The 24,621-nt window shown below is 39.8% G+C and overlaps 2 protein-coding genes across 3 annotated transcripts in view; one reads left to right on the forward strand and one right to left on the reverse strand.

Moving 5' to 3' along the window:
• shq1 (SHQ1, H/ACA ribonucleoprotein assembly factor) overlaps nucleotides 1–14,073 on the reverse strand; it is a 64,712-nt gene extending 50,639 nt beyond the window's left edge. Inside the window, exons 1-7 of the mRNA XM_028022817.1 lie at nucleotides 13,944–14,073; nucleotides 12,973–13,129; nucleotides 11,360–11,424; nucleotides 7,519–7,647; nucleotides 7,240–7,397; nucleotides 7,043–7,155; nucleotides 6,872–6,969 (exon numbers count right to left, since the gene is read on the reverse strand). Of these exons, the coding sequence (XP_027878618.1) occupies nucleotides 6,872–6,969; nucleotides 7,043–7,155; nucleotides 7,240–7,397; nucleotides 7,519–7,647; nucleotides 11,360–11,424; nucleotides 12,973–13,115 (706 nt within the window). The 5' untranslated portion in view covers nucleotides 13,116–13,129; nucleotides 13,944–14,073. The remainder of the gene's footprint in view (nucleotides 1–6,871; nucleotides 6,970–7,042; nucleotides 7,156–7,239; nucleotides 7,398–7,518; nucleotides 7,648–11,359; nucleotides 11,425–12,972; nucleotides 13,130–13,943) is intronic.
• Nucleotides 14,074–15,799: 1,726 nt separating this feature from the next.
• gxylt2 (glucoside xylosyltransferase 2) overlaps nucleotides 15,800–24,621 on the forward strand; it is a 33,848-nt gene continuing 25,026 nt past the window's right edge. The window contains exons 1-2 of one of the 2 annotated variants that reach the window (XM_028022909.1): nucleotides 15,800–16,254; nucleotides 24,298–24,496. In XM_028022909.1, the coding sequence (XP_027878710.1) occupies nucleotides 15,992–16,254; nucleotides 24,298–24,496 (462 nt within the window). In that variant the 5' untranslated portion in view covers nucleotides 15,800–15,991. The remainder of the gene's footprint in view (nucleotides 16,255–24,297; nucleotides 24,497–24,621) is intronic. The other variant, XM_028022908.1, reaches the window with a different exon arrangement.

Raw genomic sequence — 24,621 nt, forward strand, 5'->3', positions numbered from 1 at the left:
TGCTTCAAAAAATGCTGCTGAGAGTTGGAAAGCTCTCCTGGGCTAAACTCTAAAAGCCAGAGGTCAAATTGCCACTTGATCTGGGCCCTATGACTGAGTCCAGTATCAAATCAAAGGGGGCGTGTGACGAAGGGACTCTAAACACTGGCGCTTCATGTCAACAGATGGCCCATTCCCTAATCTGATCCCTGGTTAGGGATCAGATTTGTTTACACATCCAAAATGAAAGTGCAAGAGATACAAAGAGTTTGAGCTGTCAGGACCACTTATACCAGATTGGTGGGTAAATACAGACTCCCAAGCTACCTGGAAGACAGCTGTGGCCCGTCATTGGGCTGGACAGGACAGCACAAAGAAGTTTCTTTCTACTTCATTAGCACCAGTGTTGTGCGGTGAGGTTCATAGCTGGTGAGGCACTGACATAATCATAATCAGATTTACAAATATAGACTCCCTGCATGTTATTGTTTACATACGGAGATTTTGTGCAAGTGGACACCACTGGAGGGCAAAAAGACTTACATTCTTTTACATGTCATCCATAGCTGCACTGCTGTCTAGAATAATTCCGTTAACTCAATGAAACTTAGACATGTAGGTATTATTAATTTAGTGTTATGCTACACAGTAAAGGGAAAACCCATTGAAGTACAACTCAAAACCACTTCTTTCTAACTTTCTCTAGCGGCCAAGCTACAAGAAGACTCGTGGCCATAGCAACTGACACCAACGCAACTTTATGTTTCAGGATTCAACACCAAAAACACTCAAATATTTCCAACATAACATTTCCAACAGAACATTCAGTCTGTTGCAGTAGCTTGTTTATAGACTTAAAGTTTATTTTGCGATTATTAATAAGTGATTCCTGTGATAGATTATAGCTACCGTTGCTACAAGCTGACCTGGTTTGCAGGTTATGTTTCTTTTCTGTGTCTTTTTACACGTAGTCTCTGCAAATCGCACATTTCATCAAAAAACAACAAAAAAAAGTATTGCCATCTTACCTTAACTTAAAAATGAAGTCCATGCTCTGCTCATTCTCCACAAAAATATCAGTTCATCCAAAACCAAGTCTATCCTCGACACAAGTTGAGAAAAGATGGCAAAGAAAGCAGAAAAGGCATTTCTAGCAGGACTTCCACAAAGCCTATCTTTCCTTGTATACCACTTTGTTTGAAAAGAGCGGCTACCCTTCTGTCTCGTAGTTTGAAGCAAACCTTTCAGCTCTGCCTCACCTGTCACTCCTGACCACATGTCACTGATTACCACCCATGTCTACAGCCATCTGTCAGGTGACATATATATCAGATTTAGTAGACAGTAAGAAAGGAGGTTGTGGAGAAAAAAAACTAAAACTCACACACAAGAATTCTAACTCATCAATTGAAATATATGGCTAACTGTTAAAATCATAAGCACGCCATTTACGATTTGATGGAGAGTCACTTAAACCTTCTGACTGATGCCATTCTTCATTCTCAGCCAAGACTAATGCTGTTCGAGCTGTCAATCAAGCCATTAAGTTTAATTTGGCCCATTTATCTACAACTGCGCTCCAGACTGAGATGCTCTGTCTCAGAAAGCAGAGCAAGGAAGGGGAAGAAGAGGACGAGGAGCATAAAAGGCCTGAAAGTCAACCAGTCAAAAAGGAAAAAAAAAGAGTGTGGCAGTGGAACCAGGGTAAAGAGTGAGACCCATATACTGAGACATTAGTTTTAGTACTCAACCGTCACTGGTTCGAGTCCCGGCCAGATTATCTTTGGTCCCCCTGCTCTCACAACCCGCTTTCTTGTCTGACCACTGTCAATTAAAGGCCAAAAAAGACTTTTTTAAAAAAAACGACCAGTCCGCTGCTGTGGCACAGAGGTGGAGCATGGACACACATGGAGGACTCGATCCTTGACGAGGCTGTCGAGGGTTCGAGTCCTGGCCGTTGACCTTTGTCACAGCCTACTTTTCTGCCGACTCGCTATCAAATGGATGCCACAAGAACCAATAAAATCGTTTAAAAAAACACACACAAAAGAACATGACCAACTGCCAATTCCTCCTGCAAAATTGCGCAATCTGTTTAATCTAAATCTGCTCTTAATCTGATGACATTGGAGTTCTGCACTTCCGCTGTAACAGTGAACACCGTGCCACAGCCTTACAGCTTAAACAGAGGATGTTCAGGAAGTAGCAGGCCATTATGAGACCCGGATGGCACAATTAAACACACTGGCAGGAGCAAGAGTTCACAAGTTATCACCTTTGTGTGGAGAAAATGCTACAAAGGCCTCTGGCTATTGGCACCACAAAAATTGAGCAGAGATTGGATAAGAATGGGAAGTGACTGCAAAAAGAGAAGCTGAATTAAAAGCAGAATGAAGATGGTGGGCGAAGACGAGCTGCATTCCAACTCGCCACTCGCTGCACCACGAATGCTGGTGTTTAAACTGGCCAAGAGGCAGAGCAGAGATGAAGCGATTAGAGAAGGTCCAAGTTCAATCCCTGATAATGGTAAGTGTCTTTTCTGCTAAAGAGCCCTAAGGCACTTTAACAAAGAGTGCAGCTCACTAACAAATGAGCTGATGTCTCACTCTCCCAGAGGAGGACAGCAGGGGGAAAAAAGCCCAAGTGTCCTTTTGAGTATTAATGTGTTGTTAGACAACCATGACGGTGTCAGGGGCATACAAAAGCTGGCTGTATGGTTTCTGTTTACAGCTCTGCATATGAACTGTTTCAAATGTGTCTAGGGAAAATTTTAAGTGGTAGTCCTGGCAACAGAAAAATGGTGAAAACACAGACGGGCAACTGTGGCTCTGTGGGTAGTCGTCTTCCTCCTGTCACATGTCGATGTGCCCCTGGGCAAGGCACTTAACTGGTCGGTAGGCAACTTGCCTACCGATCTGCGTATTGGTGGATAAATGTGTGTGCGTTCGGGAGTGCGAATGGGTGAATGTGTCTCCAGTGTAAAGCGCTTTGAGTGGCAAGGCAAGGTAAGTTTATTTATATAGCACTTTAAAACAGTACCACTGACCAAAGTGCTGTACAATCACAAGATTAAACAAATAAAGATCAAAATTAAAATTAAAACACATAAAAACCAACAGTGCAGTGACATAAAACACTCTATATAATACATAAACATACCCAGATAATTACAGAAAAGCAGCATCTCAAACTGAATCAAAGGCCAACCGAAAAAGGTAAGTCTTAAGAGCAGATTTAAAAATTGCTAAAGAGGGGGCCTGTTTTACCAACATAGGTAAAGAATTCCAAAGTTTGGGAGCTGCAACAGCAAACGCCCTGTCTCCTCTCTGCCTCCTGGAAGTCCTCGGCACCTCCAGGTTCATTTGACTCGCTGATCTAAGAGCTCGAGGAGGACAGTGTATATGTAGCAGCTCAGAGAGATAGGAGGGAGCAAGGCCATTTAAAGATTTAAATACAAATAAAAGAATCTTAAAATGCACTCTGAAATGTACCGGCAGCCAATGCAGAGAATATAAAATTGGGGTAACATGTTCTCTCTTCCGCGATCCAGTTAAGAGCCGAGCAGCCGCATTCTGGACCAGCTGAAGACGGGACAAAGAAGACTGGCTGACACCCACATATAAGGAGTTACAGTAATCCAGTCGTGTTGTGATAAAAGCATGGATTAATATTTCAAAATAATCCACTGGTACAATATTCCTAATCTTAGCAAGCCGTCTCAAATGGAAAAAGCTCGTTTTCACAACGGCACTGATTTGTTTATCCAACTTAAAATTTGCGTCCATTACAAAGCCCAAATTTGTAACAAATGGCTTTACGTAATGCGATAGCGGACCCAAATCCACAGGAGTGGACTTGCAGGTAGTACCAGGGTCAAAAATAATAACTTCCGTCTTTCTTTCATTAAAATTCAAAAAGAGTGGTCAAAAATAATTGTAAAAGCGCCTTATAAGATCAGTCCATTTACCGTACTTCTTTTAGTTGTACAACTAAGAAAAAAATCCTTCTAGATCTTGCAAAAAAAAAAAAAGCAAAAAACAAACTCAACTGTTTAAATAGTTTTCCTACTAATGTCTGCAAGGGGCATTTGGGGATATAAAAGCAAAATGTACTTTTAGGTGATGCTTGAATTGCTTGCAAAATCTTGCACAAAGCAAACTTGGGCTGTGTATCCTACGTGCATAAAGGAGTATTATCAAAGATCCTTCCTTTCAGCAGGTATTAAGACGCAATAACCAGGGTTTTCCCTGGTATACTAAAAGCCCAGTGAAGCCCCACCAGGCTAAAACTTTATTGATTTTTTTTTTTTAATTGTATAAAATATTTTTTCTTTAATACACCAGTAACCCCGGACTGCAGAGCAGAATCATTCCGCAAAGGGTTTATAGTTGATGCACTGAACATGGCATAAAGCTGGCCGTGTGTAGAAATCACACCATTGGAGCCTCTGCACATTGGCTGCTGTTGCGGCTGGCTCTCTGAAATTTACCTCAGTATGGTTAACGCCCCATTTCTCACTCAAACTGGACAATTTGGAAGGTGTTCTTTTAGAGAAGCTTCACCTGCATTTATATTTACCCCCTGTGAGAAAACATGTTTCTTCAATAAGGTATGAGTGAAGTTTAAAAGCCACCTCATTTGATCTGCTTGTGCAAATCGCAAATATTACCTATACCTATGCTTGTGCTTTCAGGGTGCGCATTGTGCGTGCCGTGCAGTGAAGATCTATATTTGTGAACAAAGAATTATGTGTAGCATGTACTTTGACACCTCACATACGCTGCCCAGTGCGTGGTTCTGTGTCTGCGGTGCAGCTTGATAAATGTCTACTCATGTGTTCCCGGTCAGACAGTGCATTAATGGGCGATGGTTCAGCCCATGGAAGAGCTGTCGTGCTCTCCTCACAGTCACGCAGAATGTTGGGGGTTTTTTGTGTTCATGTTTTGTTTTTTGCAGTGCCATACATTGCTTCAAACTGCGTCATATCAAATGTCACTCCAGTCAGACATAGTTGCTACGCACAGCCGCTCAGAGTACAGAGAAATTTGGTCCATAATGCCATGACTACCAAACAAATGTTCTCTGTTTGCTAACATTTTAGCCGCCATATTTAACACAAAACTCTATAGACACAAAATGGAACAGTTTGGTCTCTACTAGTGCAACATAAATGAAATCTCCTTGTTTGTCCCTCTGTATCCAGCAGAGAGATGTGCAGTGCAGCAGGTCTAGCTAGTCATGCAGGGCCAGTCCAATGTCGTATGAGGACCATGAGCAGAATTTGATTTACGGACCCCTGTTGCTAAGAACATCAGCACCACTTACTGCGTTTCACCATAGATTTAATAGAATCTGGGAGAGGGAGTCTTGTTAAATTGGCCGAGTCTAAAAGCAATCAGTGATAATTGTAGTTTACTGAGATATATGTGTGAGCAAACAGAACTCAAACTCAGAAATTAAACTCAAATCATCAGACTGTTGCTATGGTAACAAAAAAATATATGAAAATTGTTCTTTGCATTTTTACAAAGCAAAGTTGCCAGATCTTTAAAATCTTCAATTTAAATGTTACACAATTTAAAATCTTTTTTTTAATTTATGCTGAAACCATTAAATCAAATTTAGCAGCATAGTCTCACTAAATGTTAACTTTCTATATACTGTATGTGGTCTGTGTTAAAATGTTAGCATTTTAACACAGACCTGTGTTAGGTCTGAAGGCCTGAGGTGCCTTAAGCAGCTGCTGAATTAATTTGGATTTAACAGAAGTGCAAATCATTGATATTTGTTTTAATTGCATTTTTTTATTTGTTGGTTTTAAGACTATAGTTGTGTGTTTAAATAGCATTTCACTGACAATTTTTCGTAACATAATTACCCAGTAATATTTTTATATTTCTTGTCAACATCTTTTAATATTAAAAGTTTTTTCTTATGCTGAAAAAAATTTTTCTTACTGTGTTATTCTTACTTTTGTTTTGTATTTGTGTTTGTTTTGTACATGCTTCTACTTGCCAGTCACTTTGCTGCTGGTACACCTGAATTTCCCCACTAAGGAAAAATATAGGTCTATTCTATTTCAGCATAAGTTACATTATCCAACAAAGGTTTCTCGAGATTCTAAGTAGCCTATTGTGAGAGCCATTTTTTTTTACAATACCCAGCAAAAATGTAGCAAGCTCCAGTGTTACTTTTTTAAGTCTGCCACTATTTTTGAAATATTCCAAATAATTTTCAGCTATCCAGCAAACATTTTAAAAGACGGAAGATCTGTCTTTGCTCCACCACTAAAAAGCAAAAAATTTCCACTAATTGAAGTTTGTATTGTTCTTGCGATTAAGCAATGAATTATTCAAGCTCATCTCTCCTGACACCTAAATAACAGGAGCATGGACAACAATTTTGATAGAAAATAACTGTAAATTGTGTAGATTTCTTCTTTGTATATTTTCAAGAGAATTGCATACAGAGCCCCAAATCCATGTTAAAATTATTACAAAATGGCACATTGGTGTGTATCCCATATGGTGCTGACTAGGGGTTGTAAATAATGATGATGTTTCCTTCTCCACAACAAGGAGGTGCAAAAGTCTCCTACATGGCAATAAAAAAAAAACTCCTGCTTTTCTGTAAAATGTTTTTGTGCTAAGATGAGGTGGTTTTTGGGTGTATCAAAATTTGTATATTTAGCAGTATGTGATTATATTTGTTGTATAGGTAGATTTCACGCAAACACCATAAAGTCAACTAAGCAAATATGGGAAGAAATGCTCATACAACAACCATATTTTAAGCACTTTTCAGGAGAATAAGTAGCTCTCTTTATTTACTTTTTATAAAGTAGGTCTACCGTTAGCCCTTACTCCACATAAGATAGAATAAATAAACTCACCAGATTCCCCTTTCTGCTCCATAGAAGGACTCAGCATAGACCACCATGGTGTAAACTTCAGCAAGCGATTTATCTCATCGTCTTCAAACAAGTCAGCTCTGGAAAGACAGAGATGTTATCAGCCCCAAACAACAGAGAAAATAAGGTTGGGGATTAATAATCTTTACTCACAAATAATGGTCAGAAGAGAAAGCCAATGTCTCTGCCTCCAGCCGAGCCCGACGTCTCTCGGATGCCATTGTTTCCTCTGGTTTCTTGACTTCAATCACGTCACCGAGTTCCTCCTTCAAGGTATTCAGCATCACAGAAATATATTTGTATAAAACCTCCAAATTTAAAATTTAGGAATGTTTCTCCGCAAAACCAACCTGCAACCGCGCAAACACTCCGGACCTTTGATTAGCGAAGCCGTATTTCTGCATGGCTCCCAGCTCCTCTTCAGATCGATCTGTGTAAAGTTCCTGTTCCAGCTGCCAGTCAAACTCTTCTTCATCCTCCTCCTCATCATCTCCTGTGGTTTCACTGCCTGTTTCCAGAGATCAAGGAGTCAAGTTCAAACCCTCAACAATCAAATGTTGCAACATTTACCTAAGTTCAAAAGTGACTTCTTTAACACAGCAAACCTATAGAATAATTCTGGGACTCACCAGCACTCAAATCTTCCACCAGAGGTTTTGCTGATCGGGAGCCTTTTGGTGCGAGGAGACTAGTGAGCATTTGAAGCCCTCCAAAGTGCTCCCCTCTTGTTTCCTTAGGGACCTTAAGTGTGAAAACACCTACAGCAAAGAAAACATGGAAGGTGAATTATAACCCTTTCAGAACTCCAGAGAAATAAGATCCAAACATCCAGGATACATTTATGTAAGCACACTTCCAGAAAGATTGCTTGTTAATAGGCCTGTCATGATAGCAAATTTTGCTGAGCGATTAATTGTCTCAAAAATTATTGCGATAAACGATAATATTGTTTGAAGATCTTTTTACACTGATTTAATGGAAATGACGTAATAATGCATGCGATTTCCTGCCAAAGATAGATACACTTTATTTTCAAAAGAATATTTAACACTGGAACTGATAAACAAAACAACCAAAAACAAGAATAAAATGGATTCTCAGTCTCCATTAACAAAAAACTCACTTGAAAAAAAAAAACTAAACAGCATAAAGCCAAAGTGGAAATAAATACTGCATTCAACCAAAAGAGTGCAGATTATGAAGTCTGTATACTATGTTGCCCTTCAGTAATAATTAGATTTAAATAGAGAAAATGGGCACATCCACTACCTGATGCAATAGTTCACACTACATGATTTTTTGCTCCTTACAACAATCTTAAAACGTTGGTCTTTCTAAGATTGTGTGGTGTGTTGGTAGATCGTCATTGCCGCTCCGATCTAAATTAGGGGTTTTCCCCGACTGGGCGCTTTAACTCAGCCTGTTGAATGTGACAGGCAGCCAATCAGAAAGCGAGGATTCTCCTCCGTGTTTTCTGAGGGGAAATTACAGAGAGGAATCCCAAACAGCTGACACTGCAACCCGAAGTCCAGCGGACATTGGAGATGATATGTGGAAACAACATTAATGTTTATTCAACATGCAAAGAATATAGAAATGACATGGAGCGAAATTGCTACTGCAGTTGATAAACCCGGTAACTTTTCAGCTGTTCTTCGTTAACGTGACGTAAATATAATGATTTTCATTCAGTCAGAACTGACACTAGCAACATGCATTGCAGGTAGATTGTAGTAAAGCCTTGATTAATGCCTGGTTTTAAAATTAGTTCACTGAACTTGTAGCCATTATTTTGTGCCCATTGTTGGACACCATGCGGCAGGAACGAACCCGATCGAACCGTTATACCTAGGATTTCTGTCGGCTAATGTGTTGTCTGTCAGGTTTTGAAAATGGGCCGACGGTCATGTAGTGTTCGCTGGGCTTTACAAAGAAACAAACAAATGAGGAAAAGAGGAGTCGGTGGAGAGCACTGGAGTTGAGCCCTTTTTCATTCAGTCTCATTAGTTGAAAGAGAAAAAGGCGGAAGAGATGATAGTGCCGATGATTAAAATGACGTCAATAGCTTTAATTTATCGTACGATTAATCGATTTATCGTTTATCGCGACAGGCCTACTTGTTAATTAAATATAGCACAAAATGATCATCTCTTGGTAGAGATACGGGGTGGTTTTATAAAAGAGAGGATTTCCAGCTTGACAATATAAAGTGCGGCCAAGTTGCCCTCCCACCAACACTCTTTGGTGTGGATGCAATTGCTGAAGGAAGACAATATATTTTAGTTTCTATAAAGTGTTTAAAAATGACAGCAGAGGAAGCCCAGATATGTAGGGATCTGCTTACATTTGAACTATATTTACTATTATATATTGACATGTCTGCCGTTGATTCAGGCTGCAACAAACTGAGAAAGAGACAGACGTTCAGCAGATAAAGTTAGGTTTAAGCCATCATCATTGCATGCATTCATTATGCTGGATGGATGCAGGTTGGCAAGATTTTGTGGAATTTTGTTTGATTAAGGATAAAGACAAATGGCTATTGCTGTTTTACTACCGAAATAGTATCGGCACTAATTACAAATATAGAATAGAAATTAAAGCTGAAGTAGGTAACTTTTTTAATTGTATTTTTGACATATTTGTTAAAACTGCCACTATGTCATGACAGTACGCAATATGAGACAGATAAAATGAGAAGAAAATCCAGCTCCTCTGCCTCCTCCCTGTGACCCAACTACCATTTGCAGAAATACACCCAGTCAGAGCCAACAAATCAGAGCCAGGAAGACTGTCTAAGCGCTGTCAATCTTGCTCGTATACACAGTGCTCACACCCTAGTTCTCTGCTAACCTACAGCTCCTCCCCCCACAGGGGTGAGAATGACTACCGATGAGTAAACAGTTTTCTGTGACATTAAGTTGATTTTCCAGCACCAGTTTTGCAATGTTCAGGTAAAGTCCATCATTTCCGAAAGTTGAATATGCATAAAACATATGTAACTTTGCAAATAGAAGCTACAATTTTTACATACCGTACATTTTTTAGAAATTACAAAAATTGCACAATTACAATACTTTTGAGGATCTGTTTTTTCTTTTTGTATGTAAAATTTAAGAATCCTATGGAGTAGCTACTTTTACTGACTTTAAAACACACTAGCTCATTTGAAGTAGACTGCTTATATAACTAAAAAGGTCAAACATGACTGATGAGTTCAACAATGTAGCCACACCACAGAGATGGTCGCTTTAAAGATCTCGTAAAATTTCAATGCACTCAAGTGTTGGAGCTTGAACCAATTTGCAAGAGAAGGTGACTAATTGCTTAAGAATGGAGAGCCTTCGAAGCGGGACGTTAATGATTGCTCATTAGAAGACTAAACAAGGACACTCATTAGCAGAAGCTTTATTAGCAAACATTGCAGGCTCATACTGACATTTTGTTAGCTGCAGATATGCTGACACTTGGGTAAAAGACATGTCACTGATGAAGAAGGCAGACACTACTATACAAATGTCAGAAATAATTATATCACACTAAAATTCAAATACATATTATATAAAAAAAGAAAAATAAATAAATACATATCTGATAAAAAAGAAAAAGAAAAGTCACATATGATCTGAGTCACAGATTGCCCCCAGCTAGTAACCATTGTAGCATCACAGACGGTTCCAGTGGGTATTTAAATGAGTGGAATAACATGATCAGTTAAGTCAATTAAGAATGGCTGATTTACCAAATCAGTGATTCAGCCTTGGGACGAAATAGTGATGCCCCAAGGACCAATCATTAAAAGCAGCCAAAGCCCTGTCCCAGAATCTTGTTGGAATGTAACAAATAACAACAACAGTGGTTAAACAAAAGCTTTGAACTTGGGCTGTGCATTAAAGCTTTTCTTTACTCTGCCCCAATGCACTAACCAGCCTTGTTTAGTCTCAAACTCTAGTTTGTTTCCCTAGAAACTCCAGTTCTTTTGGGGAGGTATGAATGCTCTGGCACGGTTCGAATGCATATGTGAACGCCCAGCGGACTGGAGACCGCTCCAAAAGCAGGAAGTTGACAGAGCATTCTGGGTAAATACAACCAAAACAAACATGTGTTACTGGTAGCAGGAGAAATTATTTGTGGTCTTTTGCCAAAGACAAAGGAGAAGTCCTACAACCGCTAAAATTTGACACCACTCCATTTTACAAAGAAGGAAATCAAGCTCAGTGTCTTCTTCAGAGGTTTTTGTGTTGTTTCCCTCAGTTGTTCTTGGTGCAGCACCACCACAGGTGAGGGGGGGAGCAGGTTTTTCATTTGGTTTATTTGACAGTGCAGTGAGAAAGCGAACTAAAAATGTAACAAATGTAGAAATTCATGTTTGGTTTTTGAAATAATCTGAGCAGAGAGGTTTTGAACAAACAAGAAATTTGCAAGTCTTTCATGATTGAAACGTATTATTTCAATAATGACCCGACTCACCTTTATCAATGTCAAACGTAGCTTTTTCTGTTCCATCTTCAACAACTCTTCCAGGAAGACTTAATCTAATAGTAATAAAAGTTTGTATATTAGAACCAAAATCGGCAAAACACACAAGAAAAAAACTTAAAATCAATCACAGCTGACATTACATGCAAGTTATATTTGAAGCCTTTTTGCACTACAGGGCCCGGCCTGGCCCGGTCCCATTGTACTCTGGCCCTGGTTGTTTTGCATTGAGCAGAGTACGATGTCAAAGGCGGACAGGACCTTCATGTTAATCAAATTCCTGATAAAGCTGCAGAGGCAATCTACCCAGAGACCGTGGAGCAGTTTTGATCTTGGTTGTCCCATCCAGCTGATTCGGTAAACGCTTGTCAGTGAAGAATCTGAAGGAAGCATTTATCTTATCCTACTAATAAAAAAGAAAAAAAAAATCCTCTGAGTGTTCTGTCTGGTCCTGCTGAACTACTGCTGTTGCTTGTGGGATTCCCCTCCTGGAGGAGGAGTTACTTCTTTTTGTTAGAAAAATGAATAATCCAAAAAAAAACAAACATTTTTTTTTAAATTATTATTATTTTTTGTCATTAATTTAATCTGGATTGCAAGCGTCTCTGTTGCTCTGAGCATTTCACTGGCGGAGCAAATTTATTCCTAAAAGATAGGTTTATAGTTTATGCATTTAAAGCCGGGAGAGCAGACCAATCACATCGCTGGTGCCTCTGCGCGTTGAAGCCCGTGCTACCACTGCTTCATCTCTTAAGCGTGCCTCCTTTCACTCAGACTGGACACAGGCTGACCTATATGGATATTTACATCAACCCCCTGTGAGGAATTATTTTTCTTTGGCGAACTCCACATTGAGGTACGAGTTTAAAACCCACTGCATTAGCTCTGGTTGCGCAGCTCTCTGTGAACCACAGGAATAACCTGTAGTTGCACTATCAGATGTGCGCATTGAGCGATTGGTGAGAATGATTTATCTTTATGAACAAACAATTATGCGTCGTTTACATCTCAATACGTTGCCCAGCGTGTGGCTCTGTCTACATTTTAATTGTATTTTTTGATTTATTGCTTTTAAGACTTGTGGGGTTGTGGGATTAGACAGCATTTCACTGGGGATGCTTTCCCGTAACATAATTACCCAGTAATATTTTTACTTTTCTGTCTACCTAACATCTTTTAATACAAAACCACGGTGGACTGCCTTGGTGCCCCGACTACTGGGCTTAGCAAGTTTTCTGCAGTCATTATTATAATTTACAAACTTACAGGTAAGAATAGATTATGACAGGAATTTTTTGATGCCTCATGTTAAAATAGTAGACTTTGAGAAAGTCTAAACGCAAAATAAACGCTCCTCTGACCCAGAGATCCGGAAGAGGACTCGTCTCTGTCCTGCCCCTGCAGCCAATGCACCCATCAACAGCTGACTCCAAACCAGCCTAGTCTGGCCAGCCTGATTGGAACCACAGCTCTCTGGTTCCAGGTGCAAGTGGGACGGGGCTGGAAGTGCTAATGCAGAAATGCTTGCCAGGCCAGCTCAGGCCAGCCCGGGTCAACTGTGCAGTGCAAATGGGACTTTAGTAAGAGTACATTAGTCAACTCACCTAAGGAAGTAGGGCTTTGCATAGAACTTGAAATCTGTCCCATCGATGAACAGGTCAAACGCTGATGTTCTGGTGTAAGGCACTCTGATGCAGATGGTTAGATAATCTGGATCCTGACTCAGGTCAAACGCAGGAGTGATCATGATGTAATACCGACCTGCAGCGGGAAGACAGCAAGAATCATCAGTTCACTTACTGCATTCCAACTAAAGGCACCAAGCTTTTAATATAGCACCCAGCTCGCCACCTGGTGGATGACTTAGATGTTGACAATTTGGTTATATTGCAGAAGACACGTGTTTCTAACAGGGAAGATTGTAAACAAAACCTTATGTGTAGCACAACAGCACAATAGATAAAAATGGTATGGTTTCTAAAGAGAATTGTTTACTTATTAGACGTTCTTCCCAATACCGAAAGCATAATGGTAACTTCCAAAACGCATATGAAAGGAGGTTTTATGTACTGACAAAGGTTTGAGCCGAATAATTTGTTTTTGGACAAGTATTCCAGTGTATAATATCCCAACACATTTCCCGGGCATTAGCTTTATCATTAAAAGCACAAAATTTCCCTGATACAGATAGTTCACTTGGCAAACCTGAAACTGAAGGCTTAAAATTACTTTTTAGCGTTGAGTATCTATAAATAAATAGTTTAATTCGTTTATAAGTAGCCCGAAATTAAACATAGGCCACCAGCATCATAAATTATTAGATGTTTGTCCAAGAAACAAAACATTTTGCCGCGGACATAAATCTTATGGTAATTCCAATGGTTTTTAAAGGGAGTTAAACAGGCGCTACAGCTAGCCGCTGTAGCGTACAGGAAGCTAACACGTGATGTATTTCCTCGTGACTTTCAGTGTAACAGCTGAAAGAAGATTTTTGCTCTGTCCCACGCGCTGCAGGCGAACTGTTTCAGGACACTGTTACGATACTTAAAGATATACAGGAACATAAATAACTCACCCCAAACAAGCTGGGCTATACCAAAAAGCTCTCACTGCCGTTTAATCTCGAGTCCATATTTTACCGTAATATGAAGTGTTAAACGGCAGTTCAAATGAGTCTGAGGTAAAAACAGGAAGCAAGCATCTTTTTCGTGAACGCTGTCAACACACTGAATACTAAAAATATACGCACGGAGTATAAAATAGTAAGTCTTATTTATAATAGTAAGGCATATTTCAAACTACAATGTCTTTTCCTCACTCACTTTTGCACAGTGAGTAAATTTGTTTCTGGATATTTTCAAATCTGTATTATCAAAAAATGACTGCATAAATTTAGTTCCACAGGTTGAAGTTTCAGCTTGAAGTGTACTCTGCCTAATTCCTAACCTGTCATAAATATAGAAAAACTAGATAATATAGATTTTTTTTCCCCGGAGTTTTGTAAAGAAAAACATTTTAGAAATGTTCTCTTTATAACGATATGCAAACTTGTTTAAAATAAGAATGTTTCTTGTTATAAAAATAATCTATGTTGTTATAACAAGATATAAAACTTGTCATAACAAGATTTATAGCTCATTAAAACCAAAATGTTATTGTTTAAACATATAGCGATACTTTGCAGGATGTTTGACATCTGGCAGAAACAGAGTGGCTACGCAAGTGTTTAACTGCCAAGCTTAGGAAATAAATTCAGGAGAAATATCTCATGATGAGCAATGTTCTCTTTTTAACAAGATACAAAACTCGTTTAAACAGGAACGTTTCTTCTTGTAGCAAGAAACTTGTTTTATCGTTTTTTGTCTAAATGAGAAAACTTGTCATTTTAATGAGTTTTGCAGTAATGTTTCTTTGTGTAACGATTTTGGCATCAAAATTTCTTGTTTTCATCTCATTGTAACAAGAATATTTCTTGTTATAGTGAGATACTCATCCTGAATCTCTGGCACCCATGATCTAAAACTATGGGTAGCCTATATGTGGAAGTCCAAAAGTACCACCAAATGTGGCAAGATCAATACTTCAGGCTCACAATTGCTCTTTAAATTTTACTTCTATTTTTTTTATTAGTCTCGCAACCCTAGCTCAAAAGAGTTTTTGGTTTTAATTTGCTCTCAAACAATATTTTGCACTTTCTGTAGGAAGAAATGCAATTACATGTGTAATTAAAATATTTTGTAGACACCTATAAACTTTACCCAAATCCTGTCCTAAAATTTAGCAAAACAATTAAAAGGAAAAACCACAAAAACACCGTAAGGTAAGAAGTTTCATTCTAGATCACATAAGTAATAGTAATGTAATAGTAATAAGTAATGCCAATATATTGGCATTGATATCTGCAACCCTGGCCCTGTATTTGGTATGGCATCGATACCAAAATATGCAGTACCGCACAGCTCTGGTGTCTGGATGTGCCAACTGGTAACTCCCCAGAGTTGCAGCTGTTTTTATAGCAAAGAAGTACTGATGCAAAGTATTATAATAAATCCTGAAGCAATCCATCAAATAATTTCACAAATATGCACTACTTTGTTTTGGGAAATCACATTAAATCCCAATAAAATACTCAGAAGTTTGTGGTATTACAGCCTAACAAAATGTGGCATGACTGTGGAGAGGAAATAGTCTCAAAATACCTGTGCGTGTGTAATACTGGATTTATAATCGGTTTAAGCGTCTTTGTGTGTAACTTTGGATAGCTGTATCTGTGAAACATGATTTGTAAACCGTTAAAAAATGTGCGTAACTCCGGGTACTTGTAAACATGTGGTCATGTGGTCACATAAGAAATTGTGAATACAAGTACACGACTACTTTTGCAATGTATGTGCAACTTTAGCTGTCCGTGCATCATTACGGTAAAGCTGTAGAAACCCCTCCTCCGCCGTCTGAAACCCTCCGTGGACTGAGAAACTGCTCTCCGCTCTCCATCATCATCTGCCGAAAATTGCGAGCGGGGTGCGGTGACAAAAATGTCAACTTGGGCCACTCGCCCTCCGCCGTAGACATGAGCTCGGCCGTGGCCGTCGCTTCTTCCACCCGCAACAAGTCGTTCTCACCATGCGAATCCACTGCAAAGTAATTGCGATCGCCGTGGGTTTCGGAGTTTTTCTACTTCTGTACTTCTTCGGGTGGCCGAAGGAAGTTGGAGGGGATCGGGAGTTGGAGGAGGTCGGCAGATCCCCACCTTCGCTTCTCTCCGATTATGTGGGAGGTGATGCCGTGGCGAAGTTGGCCAGAAAATCAGCCACTGGAGTCGGCGAGCGTGTGGGGCGAAAAGAGGGCAAGGCGACTGGAAGAGAGGGCAGCGTGAATGCAAAAAGGTAAAAGGACAGTTTGTGCCTCTCTTTGCTTAGGATCCAACGTTCTCATCATTCTTTCTTTAGTCTCTTTTTTAGTCATATTTTAAACTGAATTCCTCTATTTCAAAAATTTGTTATCAAGGGCGAAGCTTCATCTACAAAGATTCTCCCTTGTGTACATTTAACATAATGTATTGTATTTGGCTGAAAATATGTATGTACTGTGTGCATAGGCACTACAGGAGGCAATAAATGTCAGTATGTTCATCATTTAATCTCATTTTGTAGGAACTAGGCCATCATCTCATTCTTCTAATTGACTTAAAGCTGCAAAAGTGACCATAATAGACAGGTTTTGCATTAATAATAATAAAAAAGGAATTGCACATGTGTACAAACTGACTCAGTGAGATATTATTAGAAGCAGCATATAAAGGAAGCCCATCCTGTTCATCTGAAAATTATCTGATCTATATTTTATTTTATTATTACTATTATTTCTTTTGCTGTTCTTTTTCTCTCTTTTTGGGGAGTTACAGAAAATCTCTGATCAGGCTTGGAACGTCACTTTCACTTTCTGCTATACAGGATGGACCCAGTTTTTTATGTTCTCGAGCCTCATACATCCCTTGTGCTTTCACCTTCAGTCTGACTGACAGCGTCACAAGTGGAGACACCCTCCTCTACCGTAATATGTATTCAGCACCGACGCCGGGGCTGGAGCCCCCAGACGCCGCTCGCTAGATAAAGAGCCATCAAGGCATTTCACTGAAGAAAAGTCCTTTGCGTCCTTGCAGAAGGCACGCCGCTGTTGCGTGTGCTCAGTGTTGATAAGAGAGATGGGTGGAAAGGGGTCACCGGTGGGCCTGCTTAGAGAAAAAAAGGAGAGGAAATAAGAGACTTAACCAGATGAAAAATGTTCCAGAGTGACTGCTAAGAATAGAGGAGGTAGTGAAGAAAAGGTTCAGGTTTTTTGTTTGCTACAGACGATCAATGTGAAAATGTTTGGATGGGACCGTTCATGCAGTGCCAGATTGATATTATGGGATATAAATTACTCATGGTTGTCCTTTTCAATCCCTGTTCTGTGGTGAATCCGCTGTTCTGTTTGTCTATAAGTCAGAACGCCAGACAGATTTCCTGCAAGACTTACCAGATGAACACATGTCCAAGTTTTAATCTTTAAATTTCCTCTGGACACATCACATCACTTCCTGCAGCCAAAAATAGAGAAAAAATGGCTCCAGTTTATCCCCTCATCCTCACAATTTAAACTGTTGTCACAGTTTTGCTCAAAGTACAGACATTTTTCTTACTTTTAAAACAATTGTTTAGTCATATTTACTAGATATTCAATCTGCAGTTTTTGTAAAGCTTTGGGTTGTAAATAAACAAGCAGTAAATAAACACACAGCTTCAGACCCCTCTTTAGAAATCATGTTGACCTTTCACATTGTTGAAGTTGATCCATGAGGTCACCAGCTGTGTGTTCTTACACAGTACACAGTGACTGTCTGCATTCAGGGACTGCACCTATAATTCCAGTGGTGTACCATCACAGGAAACTAAGGAATCTCTATTTGTCTGCAAAAAGTAGATGTTTTACACACAGATAGAAAACTAATTGTCTTCTTTCTCAAGTGCAGTCCACTTACTTAGACAGTTTGACCCTCTGCAGTCAGGAGACCCACACCAGTGTGATCCTCCAGAGGGTGGTTGGAGAAGTTCTGTGGCCTCCTTCATGATAGGGAAATGTGTGGGCTTCTGTAAATGTGGTCTCTCTGGTATCCTCCTTGCCTCCACAGAGGCTGTACGCCTTCATGACATACAGTACAGACCAAAAGTTTGGACACACCTTCTAATTCAATGGGTTTTCTTTATTTTCATGACTATTTATAAGGCAAGAAATCCCACTTATTAACCTGACAGGGCAGGTTGACCTATGAAGTGAAAACCATTTCAGGTGACGACCTCTTGAAGCTCATCAAGAAAATGCAGAGTGTGTGCAAAGCAGTAATCACAGCAAAAGGTTGCTACTTTGAAGAAACTAGAATATAAGGAGTATTTTCAGTTGTTTTACACTTTTTTGTTTAGTGCATATTTCCACATGTTATTCATAGTTTTGATGCCTTCAGTGTGAATCTACAATGTCAATAGTCATGAAAATAAAGGAAACTCATTGAATTAAAAGGTGTGTCCAAACTTTTGGTCTGTACTGTTGTTCTCTCCTGCAAATACTTGTGAAGCATCTTCCTCAGACAGCGTTATCATGGCAACACTAAGCACATCCCTGATGTTTTTCATGTTTTCATGATTTTTGCCCTTTGCAATATGATATTGTATGAGTTTGTTTAGATGATGATACTAAGCTTTTCACAATAAGCAATTAATCAGTTACTTGCGTGATAAATTTAGATGAGCTCAATTTCCATTTTGACTATAATATTCACATTTCTGTGGGAATGTCACTATATCACTTAAATGGTCTCAAAACAACATTATTGTTCACAATCACGGGGCAACTTATTGCCCCGTGATTGTGATAAATCGGCAATTTATTGCCAATAACATTTATTTGTTATCTGTTTACAATAACAAATAAAATTTGTTATTGTGACAGGCCTAATCACAATATGATATTATATCAATGTGTTTAGATGACGATATGTCTCTTGATATGACAAAGACTGTCATGATACAAATTTCGATTCAGTTCGATTCTCAAGTCTGCGATTGATATGACACAATATAATATGCTGACCTAAAATCTAAATCTAAAATGGGGAATCCACCTGATTTCTCTTTGTATCCCAAATCTTTAGTCAATCGTAAGTCAAAAAGTTATCAGTGGTGTGTAAAAACTTCTTTGCAACACTTCCTTAAAAGATTCACTTTATGACTGCATGCTTTTTAAAACACTGTCATTTCCTTGAAGTCTGTGGCTGTTTGTTGCAACATCTCTTCTTTACATGCCCTTCTTTCCTTTGCATATCTAATAAACCTTGCTGTGGTGCTGCTTTGCAGACAGAGAGTTCATGTCCTGCTGTCAATTTGTGACTGAGATGTTGTATTTGACCTGGCCAGTGAAACACTTTCACACTGGATGCTAGAATACTTTGGTATACAGAGGAGTACTGAGTATTTTCAAGAACCTTGGTGAATGACCCAGTGGCTCTACTAGCCCAAACCATTAAACTTCTACCACCATGCGTCACAGTCAACAGGAGGTGACAAGCATTCATGATTTCAAGTAGTACTTATTCATCTCCGCTTTGGTGTCGGGGAAACAAAATAGTCTTTCTCCTGACATCCATTGAGTTACCACAGCATTTGGTTTGAGACACTGCCTTCTTTCCTGCATATGTTAATGTGCAGGATTATATTTCTGTTGATGTTTTGTGTTAAAACAAATCTCTTGCCCTGTCACTTCAACTATAGTTAAGCAGCGTTTCTGGCAGTAAAGAAGTCACTCTCTCACCGCAGCATTACGCAGAGTCATAAAAATGTCGTCTTGCATGACTGAGCGCTCTCTCTGCTCTGGGTGTTATGAGATCTCCCTGCTGGCCTGAGTAGCCTGATGTGCTGATGAGATTCTCATGGTGAGTGAGAAGTCAGGAGAAGTCTGCTGTATATGTGTGTTCAGAAATTACAGCTAAATGAGTCATTAGGAGCAAAGGAAACACTCATTCAAAGTGAAATGCAGGTTGCATTAAAATAAAAAATTCTAGTGCAAAACTGCCTGTGAGCATGGCTAACAGTTTGTGCTGCATCTGTACCTGGAGAAGGCAGAGGAGCTCAATTTATTTTCATAGATTATCTATCTCATGTTTGGACAGCAAAAGTTTGAATATGTTTTTTTTTTATAGTTACATGCTACAGCTTTAAGGAGATGTTAGATGTGAAACTCCACTATCTGGTAGAGCTCCAATACATCTGTAAAATATTATGTCTCAGTAGGGCAAAGTGGCGATCCAGCAGCCAGAGCAGAACCCAGCGCCTTGCACTGCTAACCATGACTTAAAATATTTTTTAGGTTTTGTGCTTAGCTTTCTCACAGTCATGCTCATCTGGGTGATTATTGACAATTATGTGCTGCTTTCCACCACTTCTGATTTTGACATTAGAAGAGAAGAAATTGTGCTGTAATAAAGAAGTTCCAAGACTATTGCTATTTAATATACTGCATGTTCCCAACCTTGATCTGATTTTTATTGAACTCAGAAAAGTGAAACAAATTACAGTACATATATAACAGCAAACAGTAGCAGTTCTTCATTCAGACTTTCCCGTGGCAAATAATGCCACTTCCATTCCTTCGGCGATTGATTAGGGAATCACCTTTATGAAAGAACTCTGCTTTGTTCCTTCCTCAGATGTTCAGAGAACGTCTTTGATTCCTGCATCCTCAGAGTCCATTAAATGACCCAGTTCCATTCTAATAGCTAAAAAGCCCTGAAGTTGTGCTTTGGTACAGCTGTTGCTCTGGTTGTTCCCTCTGCATGTCTCAGTTTTTCTTCCACATTATTGTTAATTGTGCTGTAAAATTTTGCCCTTCTTTCCTTTGCATATCTAATAAACCTTGCTGTGGTGCTGCTTTGCAGACAGAGAGTTCATGTCCTGCTGTCTCTCTGGCGACTGCAATGGCTTCAATTGACTGCTTCCAGATGTGGGGAGCAGTCCTTCAACATGGTCCACTGTGCACGGCATGCCACATTTGCCAAACAAGGACACATTTCTGTTTGGTCTCTTTTTTTTAGAACTTTATTTGTCTATTTTTTCAATTTAACATACAGAAGTACAGTATATTCAGATAACATGCTCACAAAACATAAACAAAGCACCCCAAGTAAGAGAGAGAAAGTAAATAAATGTGTATATAAAATAAAATTAGATAATAAGACAATAATACTTTATTGATTCCCTAAGAGGGAGATATTTTGTTTGTCCCAGCATAGTACACAATGAAAATTAAAATAAATAAAGTAATAAGAATAAACATACAACAACGATAAATAACAATATATATATATAAATACATACACACATGAATGTATATACAAAGAAAAAAAGAGCATTGGGGGGGACCTTGGAAGGATCCTGGGGACTCTGGGTCGGCCTCTCCAATCTCTGGGGATGAGGTTGCCGACATGGTTACAAAGCTCCTTGGTGGCAAGGCCCCAGGTGTGGTTGAGATTCGCCCAGAATTCCTTAAGGCTCTGGATGTTATAGGGTGACGCGACTCTGCAATATCGCATAGACATCGGGGGAAGTCCCCCTGGATTGGCAGACTGGGGTGGTGGTCTCCCTGTTCAAAAAGGGGGACCGGAGGGCGTGCTCCAATTACAGAGGGGTCACACTGTTAAGCCTCCCTGGCAAGGTCTATTCAGGGGTCCTGGAGAGGAGGGTCTATCGGATAATCGAACCATGGATTCAGGAAGAGCAGTGTAGTTTCCGTCCTGGTCGTAGAACACTGGACCAGCTCTACACCCTCAGATGGGTCCTGAAGGGTATGTGGAAGTTTGCCTAACCAGTCTACATGTGTTTTGTGGACTTGGGGAAAGCGTTTGACTGTGTCCCTCGGGGAACCCTGTGGAGGGTTCTCCGGGAAAATGGGGTAATGGGCCTTTTTCGGGCTGTTAGGTCCCTGTATGACCGGTGTCAGAGTCTGGTCCACATTGCCGGCAGTAAGTCTGGCTCGTTTCCGGTGAGAGTTGGACTCTGCCAAGGCCTTTGTCACCGATTCTCTTCTTTACTTTCATGGACAGAATTTGTAAGCGCAGCCAAGGTGTGGAGGGTATCTGTTTTGGTGGCCTTAGGATCGCATCTCTGCTTTTTGCAGATGACGTGGCCCTACTGACTTCATCAGGTCGTGATCTACAGCTTTCACTGGAGCGGTTCGCAGCCGAGTGTGAAGCAGCCGGGATGAGGATCAGTGCCTCCGAGGATCAGTAAATCCGAGGCCATGGTCTTGAGCCAGAAAAGCATAGAATGCCTTCTCTTCTTCGGGGACAGATGTCCTGCCCCAAGTGGAGGAGTTTAAGTATCCTGCTATCTTGCTCACAAATGAGAGAAAAATGGAATGGGAGATTGACAGATGGATGGTGCAGCGTCTGCAGTGAAGCGGGCGCTGTAATGGTCTGCCGTGGTGAAGAGAGAGCTGAGTCAAAAAGCTAGGGCGTAGTGATGGGCATTTATTGTTTATTGGAAAAATTTCACATCGTGATAAGGGTTTTGATTTATTCTGACAATGATAAATTTCAATTAATGGTGTCTGATAACTCCAAATACCAAAAATATTGTTGGTATTGTTAATTTTACTACTTTCTCCAATGTTGGTTCGTGAGAGCATCAATAAAAATCAATAAATCTTCTAATTTATTAAAAATCAATAAATTAGAAAATCTAATTATACATAATTTGGAGTTTAGCCACAAAATCTCACATCTTTATGTAGCTGGTGTCCCGAAGCTGCCTATTTTGACGCTGGATTTGTCTTTTTTTTGGTATTATCATTTTATTCTTACTTTAGTGCACATTCAGCCTATAGATCATTGTGATTTTCTGTTTAAAGTGTTCTCTTCCTTACGTGTGTATGGAGGTCACTGCTGTCGGTTCAACTTTACACACCTCCTAATTTAGTAACTACCTGTGAACAGTCGTATTTTGTTTTATTGACAGTACTGACCGAGATTTGAACCGGGCTCAGACCTTTGATCAGATATCACATCTGGAACTGGGTTGTTAGATGTTTGGGTTAGAAGCTTTACGACCTCTGTTGTTTTCCTGACTGCCCCCTTGCCTGTTCTTCTTTGACAATAAAAACAGCAGCTCATGTGAGAGCAGAGCAGAACGCTCTGTAAAACTGCTCGGAGGAGAAGTTTGGCAGAGCCTTCCCTTTTGCAAAAGCTCCACGTAATATTCATATACGTTGTCTGTGGTTCTTTCTTTTATTTAGGTTCGAAAGGAAAAATACCTATCAATTTGTATGCAGTAAGAGCCATAAAAAAAGACTGCAGGGACATTGTAAATACTTTTTTATCCTCACTTTGGTCATTGTTGCAATAAATACCTCAAAATATCTTAATACAATTTTAAGTCCATATTGCACATCCCTATTAGAGTGTCAGTTGATCCAATCAATAGAATACCCCATCCTGATGCAGAGAAACACTTTGGATTCTATACTTTTGTGTGTATGGTGCCAAAATGATGAAAGTTTAAAATGAACATGAAAATAAATTTTGGTATTGAAAACTCTATTTGGGCTGCACAGTGGCGCAGTTGGTAGCACTGTTGCCTTGCAGCAAGAAGGTCCTGGGTTCGATTCCCGGCCGGGGTCTTTCTGCATGGAGTTTGCATGTTCTCCCTGTGTATGCGTGGGTTCTCTCCGGGTACTCCGGCTTCCTCCCACAGTCCAAAAACATGACTGTTAGGTTAATTGGTCTATCTAAATTCTCCCTAGGTGTGTGTGTGTGTGTGAATGGTTGTTTGTCCTGTATGTCTTTGTGTTGCCCTGCGACAGACTGGCGACCTGTCCAGGGCGTACCCCGCCTCCCGCCTGGAACGTAGCTGGAGATGGGCACCAGCAACCCTCCCGACCCCATTAGGGACAAGGGTGAACAGACAATGGATGGATGGATGGAAAACTCTATTTCTAACTTTAAAAAATATAACATTGGTTGAAGTAAGTCAAACAAGGCCTTATGTTTTTTTCAAATATCTAAATGTATTTTCCTGAGTGTAGGTTTCTAATTGCAACCTAACTTTGGTTTCTTTTGTAATATATTTTTAGAAAAAGATATGGCTTTATGCCATACATTTTGTGTAGTAGTATTAAAGTCTTGCAGCATATAAACTATTCAACAACCAAACAGGAAATGATCATCTTTCTCATTCCTGATATCCACACACACATGTAGGTTTAAAAACTCGACACCCCAAATGGATTCTGGCAGTAATTTCTTCATATCTGGATTCTTATTGTTGTTATGTCCCCCCTCTATATGTTATTGATCATTCATCTGTTTTTCATATCTGAAGCTTTTTTTTTCTTGTGTATTCCAGTAAATTTCTGGGCAACGCGATCCGACCTGTGACCAGGCGCAGGCGGCCTGAGGAAGTCATGCACTTAGCTGTGGTGGCTTGTGGGAAACGTCTGGACGAGACCCTGACAATGCTCAAGTCGGCCTTGCTATTCAGCTTGAAGAAGATCAAGTTTCACATTTTTGCTGAGGACTCCTTGGCCCCTCAGTTTGAAGAAAGGGTAAAAGACCTTCATCATGCAAATTCTAGGAGTATGTGTACAAGTTGTTAAATGGCTCAATAATGTCACACAGAGAATCAATGCACACAATGATTCCATGAAAAGACCTTAGGTTTTTATATCTC

The sequence above is a fragment of the Xiphophorus couchianus genome, chromosome 7 (genome assembly GCF_001444195.1).
Source record: "Xiphophorus couchianus chromosome 7, X_couchianus-1.0, whole genome shotgun sequence".
Lineage (NCBI taxonomy): Eukaryota > Metazoa > Chordata > Actinopteri > Cyprinodontiformes > Poeciliidae > Xiphophorus > Xiphophorus couchianus.